The 12,031-nt window shown below is 40.2% G+C and overlaps 2 protein-coding genes across 6 annotated transcripts; both read left to right on the top strand.

Moving 5' to 3' along the window:
• Nucleotides 1-1,028: 1,028 nt before the first annotated feature.
• Nucleotides 1,029-5,844, top strand: LOC131333587 (uncharacterized). Of its 5 annotated transcripts, none has more exons than XM_058368184.1 (6): nucleotides 1,029-1,354; nucleotides 2,567-2,648; nucleotides 2,904-3,064; nucleotides 4,445-4,472; nucleotides 4,633-4,741; nucleotides 5,575-5,844. In XM_058368184.1, exons 1-6 carry the CDS (start codon nucleotides 1,163-1,165, stop codon nucleotides 5,654-5,656), a joined length of 654 nt encoding a protein of 217 aa, XP_058224167.1. In that variant the 5' UTR covers nucleotides 1,029-1,162; the 3' UTR covers nucleotides 5,657-5,844. The 5 variants fall into 5 exon arrangements, with proteins under 5 accessions (XP_058224167.1, XP_058224166.1, XP_058224165.1 ...); XM_058368183.1 differs by having other exon boundaries at nucleotides 1,063-1,354; nucleotides 2,841-3,064; XM_058368182.1 differs by having other exon boundaries at nucleotides 1,063-1,354; nucleotides 2,838-3,064.
• Nucleotides 5,845-7,921: 2,077 nt separating this feature from the next.
• LOC131332328 (14-3-3-like protein D) lies at nucleotides 7,922-11,590 on the top strand. Its single transcript, XM_058366493.1, has 4 exons — nucleotides 7,922-8,554; nucleotides 10,292-10,414; nucleotides 11,158-11,274; nucleotides 11,366-11,590. The coding sequence occupies exons 1-4, from the start codon at nucleotides 8,054-8,056 to the stop codon at nucleotides 11,384-11,386; spliced, it is 762 nt and encodes a 253-aa protein (XP_058222476.1). The 5' UTR covers nucleotides 7,922-8,053; the 3' UTR covers nucleotides 11,387-11,590.
• Nucleotides 11,591-12,031: the final 441 nt, after the last annotated feature.

Here is a 12,031-nt window from a genome sequence, read left to right as displayed (position 1 = left end):
GATATTAACCTATGGGATTGGCCTAATGGTTAAGGCTCGAAACTAAGGGATTCGCTTCTTCATAAGCTCTCAAGGTCAGAACTCTGGTTCTAACAATTATTGTGAGGCCACAAAAGTTTTTTTTCGGTCTTTAATTTCAGAATTCAGAGATTAGTCGAGTTACACACAAGCTGCCCCGAATACCTAATTATTAAAATGAATATCATACTTATCAAATTGATTTTTTCTTACGTAAATTAAATTATTTACTCCTACAATGTTTGGAGGACTTCAGGTTGGTGCTGTGTAGTGTGGTGCACAGCGTGCACCTCCGAGCCGTCGCATCGTGCATCCGACAGCTCGGATCTCATCTCAGCAACCAACGATCGAGAGTTGTTCATTGCCGAGATGAGATCCAAGCCGTCGGATGCACGATCCGACGGCTCAAAAGTGCGCAACACAGTGCTGCTCACACTACTGCATAGCACCATCCCCAATTCAACGTTTGGAGCTGCAACAAGAAACAGCTCATATTGTCAATTTAGATTTCGAGAGCAAAGCTCAAATGAGCAGCGACTCCCAAGATCCCATCTCCACCATACCCCTCAAGACCACCCCTTTTTGGGTTTTACAAAGCCAACGACGAATATCCGAACAGTTCACTTCGTCAATCTTACTCAGACGAAGTAGCAAATAAAAATTTAATTTGATCAGATATCCATAATACACTAACTAATTATGTCTAGTTTTGTAAATTGGTCATTATATATAGTAATTTTCAAACTGATGGTCCAATTTGTAACAAACGGCACGAATAATTAATGTGCCTGTCAATGTGCGATTACATAAAAATGAGAGTTTATGCGATTACTAAGCCTAGTGTTGAATAATAATGCCACTGTTGCATATTGCTTCATCTTGACGAGATGAACGATTCAGATTATTGTCTTAACGACATGGAGCTCACAAATTGGGGCCTTGAGGCCAGGGGTATGGTGGACCTGTTCCCAAATTGGAAATAATTAGTACTTGACCGTTGCGACGAATTTATACTCCGTGATTATTTAGGCTTTGGCAACCTCTCTCTCTCTCTCTCTCTCTCTCTCTCTCTCTCTCTCTACATATAACTACACATCCAATTATCCAAATCAATATACTTCGTACGTAACCCGTTTCTGGCGTAATGGAAGTAGACGTGAGGGCCGAGTCGGAGAGAGAACAACTTCGTGTGAAGAGGAAGACCTTGGAGGCAGTTCTCCACCAGTGCCAGAGAGCCCTCCAATCGCTCGGCGACACCGCCAATGTCGACGGCGATGCCGGCTGCGCCGCAGCGCAGGGTTCGCCGGCGCCGTGCCTCAATAAGGAGGCCGACGAGGTGAGCGATTTTCTCTTTGAATTCCGACGGAATCCAGTCCGGATTATACTGGAATCGAACTGAATTTTGTGTCCGGACTGGATTCCTCTGCTCTAAAATTCGGTCTAGGCGGCGGCGGCCGATTCAGCCTCTAGGCGCTAGCGCCCCTCTACCGGCCGACTAGTGCTAGCGACTTTTAGGGTACTGCAGGATTCTAGAGGAGAAGTAGATTCTATTTTGAGTTATTGGTTTTTTTTAACCTGGATATGAGCCGATGAAAGAAAAAAACCTAGATATTAATGCAGTTTACAATGAGCAAAACAAATCTACAGTCGTTTACTTTCACGGCTCTGAAGTGGGGCCAATAAGGAAATAAATCTTGTTATTTTTCTGAATATGGAATCTGAGACCTTCTAGTTTAATGCTACAGCCTAACCAAACTAGATGCTTGAATGCCCGTGATAATAATTATCAAGCCCCAGCTCAGCTCATAACCTTTCGGCTGAATTTTCACTTCTTTTGGTTGTTTTCTTTTAATCTTAATCAAATCCGCTTAATCGTTGGTCGTTCATCTCGACAAGTAGGATCTAAACAATAACAATTTATGATTAAAAGCTCCAAAAAGTTCACTATAGGTGGAAAAAAATTCAGAAAGACAGTTTCCAGTCTTTAGCGTCATGCTCCTCATGGACTTGTTTTATAACTTGATACATATTTCTGTATTTTTTTATTCTTCTCGTTAAGACGAACGATTAATCCTACAAATTTGATGAAAAGCTAAAAAATAGATCACTAAACATCAATAATACCCATTGTCTTTATCAAAAAATAATTTACCCGAAGCTTTACACGTATATTTTGGTCCAGATTTAAGCATGGTGTGTGGGTCCAATAGTTGTGTGGTCCAACCAGAACACTTATCACTGAAGGGGATCCAATCCGACATTGTATTTAGGAGTTGCACGTGAGTCTACTTTAGTATAGCAATTCAGTTTATGTGCTTTGAAGAGTGTACAAGAAGGCTGATTGGTTATTGATCATTCCTTCATCGGTTCTTCTATCTAGTCTTGATCTCTAATCCAAGTATCCAACAACTTCCTTTTGCAATCACCACAAAGTCTAAATGCATACAAATGTATATGAATGACTCTGGTTGATACAGTAGTTGATTCGTCGTTTACTTATCAACCTGATCTCTGACAATTCCATGCCTGATTTTGTTCTTTCTTGCAGTTGTGCGATCTTCTTAAATCTAGAATTGAATGCCCTGATTTCCTAGAAAAACTGGAGTGTGCCCAGATGTCGGTTATGGCTGGTATGCATCTAAAGACGGTTTCTTTGAGAATATTCTTGCTTATGAAATTATTTGCACATGATAAAAAAAACCTTGATGTTTAACTACTGCAAAACTACTTCTACTTGTCTTGAAAGTAGAACTTTAGAATCTTGGACAAGCTCAGTTTTTTGTATGAACATGCAAGCTTGTTATCTTTCGTGTTTCCAGCAGCCCCTTCAAAAAGAATTGATGTTTGTGCTATTGATTGCTCTTGTAATTCATCTATGATGCCAGAAGAAGGGAGTTCTTGGGATATGGTTAGTGACACTGATCTATGGGAAGGTGGAAGTACAGAGGTTGACCAAGAGGACTATGTTTTAGTTAGGCAAGAAGATATAGTCGAGGGAATCGCATGCTTCGTGGCCACATATCTGATATCCCTTAAACAGACAAAGGTGTGTGAAATTATTGCATTGATCAGAATAGAATATAGTCGAATACTTAAATTTCTAATGTCTACTGATAATAATCTATTGACAGTAAGCAGAATATACTTGATTTCTTTCCATATAAATTCATGCGTTTTTCTTGATTGCCTTTACATGGATTGATTGATGGGTTCAGGCCAAGTTCAGCCATCAGGCCTGTCATGTGATTTTAGTTTGAGGAGAACAACTTGAGTAGAATCAAATTAGGAAGTACTAGCTTGCTCACCTTCATAGCCTTTATTTTCACTGTCCAGATGATAATATGACAACTTGTTGGCAGTATTCCAATAGTCCTTCAATTTAATTTTGTTTTGGGTATTCTGACCCTAAAACTGAGATGGTTATATGATTGTTAAGTTTAAGAGTGTTGTAAACTTAACATTCAGATTGAAATTTATCACCATTCAAAGATGTCATCCTCAATCATTACTGGCGAATGGAGTTGAGTAGGCTTGTTGTGGAGCATTACGAAAGTATGACGCTTCAATGAGGTGGTGTTGGATTGGTAGAGGTGGAGAGGTGCTCAGGTGAGGCATAGTTTCCAAGGTACCAGAACGAATTTCCTGCTTGGAATCGAAAGACATGGGCTGCTGTTGAAAGGAGATAGACTGAGGAGGCCAGCTCACCAAACGTGCCAAGAGCACGTGGTTGATGCACAAGTAGCTAGCTTTGTGTGGTTTGACATTATGTTAGTGGCTTTGAGTCGTGCCAATTGATGGGGGTGGTAGGAGGTGGGGTGTTCTTATCAGAATGGGGAGCTATGCTTCATGACCTCTATTTAGTAGACTTGCATGCGGCTGCTGGGTGCGGGTATTTGTCTAAGTGTAGGATTCGTCTGATTTCCATCTCAAGGATACAGCCAAATAGTACACACCAAACATGGTATTTCTTGGTGTATTTCTTTTATTTTCTCGGATGGTGTTAGTAAGGAACCGCTGGGCATTTCATGCATAATATGGAAGATATATGTTATATCTGCATGCTAGATGAATCTCCAATTGAACATGTCGGACATGGATATGCCCTTGTCTCGGTGTCAAGTGTTCGACATGGATAATTTATTCATTCAGAAGAGATGTAGCATAGGCCGTGAGGCATGTCTTTGCCTCAAATTGGAATATACTAACGTCGAGGCTGACCAAGATATATGTACTAAACTGGTTCTCGCCCTGGATTTAGTTGTGGTGTACTAAACTGGTTCTCGCCCTGGATTTAGTTGTGGTCTCAGATCAGATATTTGTTCATTCTTTCTAAAAGTGACCTGTCTGTGTATGTGAAACTTGTTTCATGTATATTATGACTAAAGCATTAAAACTGTGATCTGATTATTTGGCTTTTGTTGTGCAGGATTTGAGCCCTAACCAACTCCAAGAAGGTGAGTTTGATTGCTTTTTATGCAGAGCTATAGAATTAAAAGATCCAAACTATTTGGGGGCAATATGCTGTTTCCCTTAGAATTTATGACCTTTATTGGGTTTGGCTGTTGGAGAGTTTAGAGGGGAAAATCTAATATTCTATGAGTTATTATCTTCCAGCCCTGAGCAAAACATTTTCTGTGAAGAAGAAAAAGGGGAAGCTTCAGAAGGCATGGGATGGAAGCAAAGTCCTATATAATGTAGCTTCTTGGGGAGCAACAGCCGTCGGGTGGGTTATTCACATTATTCGCTTGATGGCTTTATGTTATCTAATCAGATTGATTTGGTTTCATCATAGACAATACAAAGGGATATAACCAAACCAAACCAAACCGAGCCTTGTGTCCAAAGCAATTGGGGTCGACTACATGAATCCTATTTTTCCATGGAGCTCTGTCCAGGGCTACCTGTTCAAAGGGATATCATACTCAATATTTGAGACCTCTTTAATATGAGGCCGATCATAGGGAATTCTTTTGGACCATTCAATTAGGACTCCTTTTTTAACACATATCTGAACCTGTATAAGTATCTTCTTCCCACACAATCTTGTTCACATCGTCACATGTCAATTTTGTGGTTTTCCTCGCACTTGTCAAATATTTTCAATTGGACGTGGTATACTTCTTTTTATGATAATCCAAGTTATCCAACCACGATCCTGTAGTTCCTGCCCACAGTTTGTGTTTGACTCATACCGGTGCTCAAAATAGCTGACTGGACGGTGCATCTTAGCCTTACATAATCATTGTCGTCAGTAAAAATGAAAAAAATGATGAGAAATGGACCAAAAGCAAAAATAAAGAGGGAGAACCCATTGAATTCGACCACGTGCAGAAAGATAGGAAGCCGCAGTTGTGGAAGCCAGTTCCAGATGCTTCTCTTCTTCTCTTTCTCTTCCTGTAATAGTTCCAGATAGTTCACTAGAGCCTTCACATAAAGTTTCCCAGATGTTTAATTTGGATGAATATGGCTGAATTTTGCATTGTAGAACATGGAGTCAGCTTTGTGGTCATTTTGTGAGGTTCTGATTTTAGTCTCCTTCATTTTTGTCCTAAACAGGATATACCAAAACCCTGCGCTCCTTGCAGCTGCCTCGACAGTCTTTTGGACTTCATGTCAAGTTATCTCGAAGCTCCTCTGACCTGCTTGTCAAGTTCCAATGCTTTGGACTCTCCTTGCGTTTGTATTGTGCTTGTACGACCTTAGCTGCTTGGTGTTGGGTTTAATTCTGTAACATTGTTGCCATTCTTTTTGTGCTACAGCTCCATTGATTTGCTCTAGCATAATTTGTAAATATGTTTCAAGTTAAAGCATTTCTGTTTCCAGTTATCGATCAGCTTATCGGTTAGTTCACGCTTCCTATGTTTCAAGCTAACATTCCCAGAATTATGGATGTTTGACCGGCCTTCATTTTATAGATTAGTTCACGCTTCCTATGGTTTTTTTTTTGGATTATCGAGAAGAAACTGCCAGTGATGCATACATGTCTTTCTTTTAAGGTTCTACTCAGTGATATGATTTCACATTTTGTAAAAATTCAATTTCTTGGTTTGTATACTAGCAAAGTAGTTGCCCTCAAAACTGAGTTTTAGCCACCGAACCAGTGGATCCTTTTTAATGAACAGGATTTGGTCCCTATTAAGACTCTGTTCGGTTTGGATTTTGAGGGAAGTTTTTTAAAGTAATGAATGTAGACGGAAAGATAGAGAAGATTTATTGAAGACTATGCCCAAAGATTTAAGTTTTGAGGGAGCTTATAGATCTCACTCAATCAAAGAGTGTCGCTACATTTGCACAATCTTCAAGCTCAAAGGTCATTGGTGCAAAATTCCATCTATCAAAGTCCAATCGACATACTTATTTACATGATTGCTCGATGCCTCGTAGAGTTTAACTTCAAATCAATTAGCCATGGATGAAATAGCTTTAGATTATGTTAGCGTAGCTCAAATAGCTTAAATAAACAATGTGAGATAAAAGTCCAATACTTTACCTCACGCACAGCTTGATAGAACTGCATGTTCAACTATGTTTATCAGTTGAGCAAGCAAGAAATTGACTCGACAAGAGACTCAAGTGCATGAGAAGGCCACCAAAAACTTAGCTATACCGTGATAGATTCCTCGTAGGAATCCAACCTAAAATTAATTGACAATAAGTAAAATAGTGTATAGATTGTATTAAACTAAGTTTGGTGACTTAAGTGAGCAACTAAATATGAGATACAGTTAGTAAATATTCTCATGGAATCCAAACAATGAACCAACCTTTATGTTTACTTTTTTTTTTTAATTTTTAAATCATGAACGGTTAAGTAGGACTGCCAAAAAAAAACAAGCTGTTCATGACTCGGCTCGTTTAGTAATTAAGTCGAGCTCGAGTTTTGGGCTTGTTTAATAAATGAGCCAAGCTTGATACTCAAAAGCTTGGCTTGGCAAGTAAAAGCTAGTCTTGTTTATGAGTACTGCTATGAGTACTAACGGTTTCCGTGGGGAAACCATACCGACAGCCTCGCTAGGCCGTCTCCGGCTACCGGACGGCCGATCCGAGCAGTCCAAAAATTCTAAAAAAAAAACCCGAGGGGCCTGATACGAGAATTAACGGCATCTAATGTGTGTAGGATGGTTGGATCAAGCACCTTATTTTTTGTGTATATATGTATATACATATAAACACGAAAAATAAGGTGTTAGATCAAGCACCCTACACACATCGAATGCCGTTGATTCCCGCGTAAGGCCCCTTGGTTTTTTTTTAAAGAATTTTTGGACGGCTCGGATCGGCCGTCCGGTAGCCGGAGATGGCCCGGCGTGGTCATCGATATGGTTTCCCTACGGAAACCGTTGGTACCTATATCTTTACTACTTGTTTATATAGGCTTGACCTGTTTAAAGAGGCTCATAAAGTAAATTAGCTACACTTGCCTCGCTAAGGGCTTAGCTTGTTTACAAATGAGTCAAGCTTGACCTCGAATTTTAGGCTCGTTTAGTAAACGAGTGAGTTCAAACGTAGCTCGGCTCTACTGATTTACAACCTTACTGTTTAGATGTTCAGAAATGAATCACCAATCACACAATATTTTTTATTCGATGGTCAAGAGTGTCTGGACTAACTTACGCACTCTACCTCATCCCGAGTCACCCAAATCCAATCGATGGTGACTCAATGACGGACTCGCCTCACCTTTAGTTCCTTTCTCCGGTCTCCCCTCTAGTTTGCGTTTTGTGGGCCCATAGGGCACACTGGATAGGAATCCGTTGGTTGCAAGTTCATATGTTTGGATCAGGTATCAATGCAAATCTGATAAACTTGATTTTTGATATGGTCACTTGGCTCGACAAGAGCCACATGATAAACAGTTTCGATCATCAAATTGAGCCCTACATGAGCCCACAAAATCCAAAACTGGAGGGAAGAACTGGAGAGGGGGACGAGTCCCTCCTTGACTGCTCAAAAGTCAAAAGCCGATTCCCAAAAATTTCAAAATATCAGAAATCGAATACAAGATCCCCATCATTCTCTCTCTCCCCCCTCAGCAATGGCGACTCTGGCGGTCCCCGAAAACCTTACCCGAGATCAGTACGTCTACATGGCCAAGCTCGCCGAGCAAGCCGAGCGCTACGAGGAGATGGTAAAATTCATGGAAACCCTCGTGGTCTCTCACACCCCGTCCACCGAGCTCACCGTCGAGGAGCGCAACCTCCTCTCCGTCGCCTACAAGAACGTCATCGGCTCCCTCCGCGCTGCGTGGCGGATCGTGTCCTCGATCGAGCAGAAGGAGGAGTCTCGGAAGAACGAGGAGCACGTGGTTTTGGTCAAGGACTACAGGTCCAAGGTGGAGGCGGAGCTGTCGGGGATCTGCGCGGGGATTCTGAGGCTGTTGGAGGAGAATCTGGTGCCGAGCGCGGCGACGGGGGAGTCGAAGGTGTTTTATTTGAAGATGAAGGGGGATTACCATAGGTACATGGCGGAGTTTAAGGTTGGGGAGGAGAGGAAGGAGGCGGCTGAGGATACTATGAACGCTTATAAGGCTGCTCAGGTAGTTTGCGTTTTTTAGGATTTTGAAAATCGTGAGATTAGGGCTAAGGATACTATTTACTGTGTGTTTGTAGGGTTTTGGATGTGTGTTCCTTAGAAATCGTGAAATTGGGGCGTTATTTACGGTTATTGCTTGTATCTAGGGTATGGGATGTGTATTTCTGAGAAATTGTGGTAGAGCTGTATTTACAGTTGCCTCTTTGTTTTTAGAGTTTTGGGCGCCATGAACGCTTATAGAGCTGGTCAGGTAGTTTGGCCTTTTGAGTTTGTAGAAATCCTGAAATTAGGGCAGTATTTTTAGGTATTGTGTGTTTGTAGGGTATTGGATGCTTTTTTCCTACTGATTGTGGAATTAGAGCGGTATTTATGTTGTGTAGGTAGGGTGAGAAATTGTGGAATTAGAGCAGTAGTTGCAGTTGTGTGTGCTTGTAGGCAGTAGTTGCAGTTGTGTGTGCTTGTAGGGTGGTGGATGTTTATTTCCTGATAATCATGAAATTAGAGCGGTATTTACAGTTACTTTGTATTTTGTGTATTGGCTGCTGAGGATACTATGAATGCTTATAAGGCTGTTCAGGTAGTTTGCCTTTTTGAGGTTTTTGAAATCGCGTGATTTGTGTGTGTGTTTGTAGGGTTTTGGAGGTTTACTTCTTGAGAAATGTTAAGTGCAAAGAATATGGACAAAGAAACGACCCTTGAAGTGTACATAAACGGCTCAGATGCATTGCACAATGAATCTGAGCCGTTCATGTACGCTTTAAGGGTTTTTTCTTTGCCTATTTTCTTTGTCTCTAGCACTCCTCTTAACCTGTTTGAGGTTTTAGAAATCGTGAAATTAGGGCAGCCTTTGCAGTTACTCTGTGTTTATAGGGTACTGGATGTTTAGTACTTAAAAACTGTGAAATAAGGGTGGTATTTACAGTTGCTGTGTGTATTTAGGGTATTGGATGTGTATTTCTGAGAAATTGTGGAAGTGGAGCTCTATTTACGCTTACTTGTATGTTTTTAGGATATTGGATCTGTATTTGCTAAGCGGGGAAAAGAAAGAAAGACGCGTATTTCTTAGAAATCACGAGATTAGGGAGGTATTTACAGGTATTCTAGGGTATAGGATGTGTTTTATACATTTTGAAAACGGGAAGCTACATTCGTCTTTTTGTTCTTTTTGACAACTCTATCAGACTTTAATGATTTAATGAGTTAGAATACTACTAGAACGTCAATACTTCTCCATCTGCTCGAACATGAGACTTCACATCATTTTACATGACCATTAGGCCAGATGACCAGATCTATTTACACTTTATAGTGCCAGTCTTTTTAGGGTTTGGGGTCGGTATGTAATTATATTTCTTGGAAATCATGAAATTAGAGCAGTATTTACCATTATTTTGTGTTTTAGGGCAGTATTTCAAGTTACTTGTTGTGTTTATATCTCTACATCTCTGTTCTGTCAACAGTGTATGTATTTCAATTGCTCAATTACTTGTCTGAGGGTTGGGGCAGCTGATCATTGGACAATTTGAATTGAGGCATGATCTTGCTTTTAGTTGACTCCTTAGGGTTTCAAGTGATTGGTACTTAGGGATTTAAACAACGAAGACAACGATGCATAAACATCTTACATTGTTATAGAAAGGTTGACATGTTATGAATATAGCAGATTTGTAAATTATGGTTAATGAATAGCTTGTAGAATAGATTGAGAGTTCTGATTTTGTGTTGTTGCTTTTTATTGAAGGATATTGCACTGGCTGACCTTGCTCCAACACATCCCATAAGACTCGGGCTAGCTCTCAATTACTCGGTCTTCTATTATGAGATTCTCAATTCATCCGATAAAGCTTGTAGTATGGCAAAACAGGTATACTTTTTTCCAATATTTATATCTCTGGAAATTGTTTGGTCAATTTTTTTTTTAATGTTAAATCCTTTATTTGAATTGGTGACCGACTATTGCATCTGCTTCATATGATAATCTGCTTTTACAATGTTTTAGTGAAACTTTTCTCGATTTTTTTTAATAATGGTTTCCTAACTTTGGTCTCCATTTGATTTGCAATGTATTATGATCTTTGGTGTGTTAAGGTTTGCTCAGTTGAGATGAGTTGTTATCTCATCTTGTATGCATGCTTAGGTGTTTTCCCCTGCCAGGAGTAATTGGTTATTCCTCATAAGAGAAGGAAGTCAAATGACCATTTTGAGTGTTCACTTTATGAAGCCTGATTAGTCAAGGCTCATGACTTCAGTGATGCAACTACCAACTGCTAAGAGTATTTTGGCAATTCTGGTGATTGTAATCCTGGCAGTATATAAAGTTGCTACTTGCTAACACTACCCAACTCTTTTGCAGCTTTTATTTCTTACTCAGAATATAGTGGAAACTGGCTTGAGCCGTTGACTTAGGCGTACTTAATCACACAATCTTTATGTCGAGAGTTCTTTGTTATCTTGATTATTCTTCGTGCTACTCTGCGTGTGTTCGGTTCGCTGCATGGCATTGAGCTACCCATGAATGAAACTAATGGCTGCCATGCAGAAGTTCCATTTTCCGGACAGCATATAGATTTCCGGTGAATTTACCCCTATTATCATCTTTGTGTACAGGCATTTGAGGAAGCAATAGCTGAACTTGACACTTTGGGTGAAGAATCATACAAGGACAGTACTCTCATCATGCAACTGCTCAGGGACAATCTGACTCTTTGGACTTCAGACATGCAGGTTAGTGGGATTCCTGCCCTCTAATTCCTATTATTATAGAAAATTAGATTGAGTAATGATTTGACTTGTATTCACATTCGGCTTGATTCAGGACCAGATTGATGAGGCCTAAAGATGTTTCACGTTGATCGGTTGTTATCTTCTCCAGCCGGAGGTGGGCTTTGAATGTCATTTGTTTGTGCTGACTACATGTCTGTTGGTTGACATTTTGGGGTCAACCCACGAACTGATTGTCATACTAGGGACTTAAACCGACTCCAAATTTCTGAAGTGATTTGAACCTTTTTTTTTTTTTTATGGAAGTGTAGTTGCTATATCTACTGCGTTATGCACTTGCTTACAGCTTGCCATCACTAATCTCTCTCTAGTCCTTGAAAAAATCAAGGGTTATTATTGTTTACGTTTGTGATGCTAGAGACGCCTTTTGACTGCCAGTCTGTCACATGCTCCACATACTTTGTTGTGGTTTCATCAAGCAGTCTGTTATACTAGATTTCTGTTTTGCCCGGGTAAAAATGTACGTTAATGGAATTGGCTCCCAAGTAGGTTGTAGGTTCAAAATGGCAGAATGGTCATCCTGTATGATGAATTTGAGGTTTTCCCCCCTTCCTTTTTGGCTACTGTCAATGTACAATGGTTAAATAAGCCTTTTTTTTAATTGATGGGTTATGTCCTAATTTGTCATAGGTCTTTCGATTACTTCTATGTATTTCGACAAGTTTTGGGTATTGCTACTTGGAACCACGTGTGGGTTTCA

This window comes from Rhododendron vialii, chromosome 7a (genome assembly GCF_030253575.1).
Source record: "Rhododendron vialii isolate Sample 1 chromosome 7a, ASM3025357v1".
NCBI lineage: Eukaryota > Viridiplantae > Streptophyta > Magnoliopsida > Ericales > Ericaceae > Rhododendron > Rhododendron vialii.
Note: the sequence above shows the minus strand (reverse complement) of the source record. Positions and strands in the feature narration are given on the sequence as shown.

What these genes read in the sequence shown, in the direction of transcription:
- LOC131333587 (XM_058368182.1), top strand. Translation starts at nt 1,163, where the DNA reads ATGGAAGTAGACGTGAGGGCCGAGTCGGAGAGAGAACAACTTCGTGTG. An exon ending in TCAATAAGGAGGCCGACGAG is followed by an intron (nt 1,355 to 2,566) that starts GTGAGCGATTTT and finishes TCTTTCTTGCAG; the next exon opens with TTGTGCGATCTTCTTAAATC. An exon ending in CCCTAACCAACTCCAAGAAG is followed by an intron (nt 4,473 to 4,632) that starts GTGAGTTTGATT and finishes ATTATCTTCCAG; the next exon opens with CCCTGAGCAAAACATTTTCT.
- LOC131332328 (XM_058366493.1), top strand. Translation starts at nt 8,054, where the DNA reads ATGGCGACTCTGGCGGTCCCCGAAAACCTTACCCGAGATCAGTACGTC. An exon ending in ACGCTTATAAGGCTGCTCAG is followed by an intron (nt 8,555 to 10,291) that starts GTAGTTTGCGTT and finishes TTTTTATTGAAG; the next exon opens with GATATTGCACTGGCTGACCT. An exon ending in TTTGGACTTCAGACATGCAG is followed by an intron (nt 11,275 to 11,365) that starts GTTAGTGGGATT and finishes GGCTTGATTCAG; the next exon opens with GACCAGATTGATGAGGCCTA.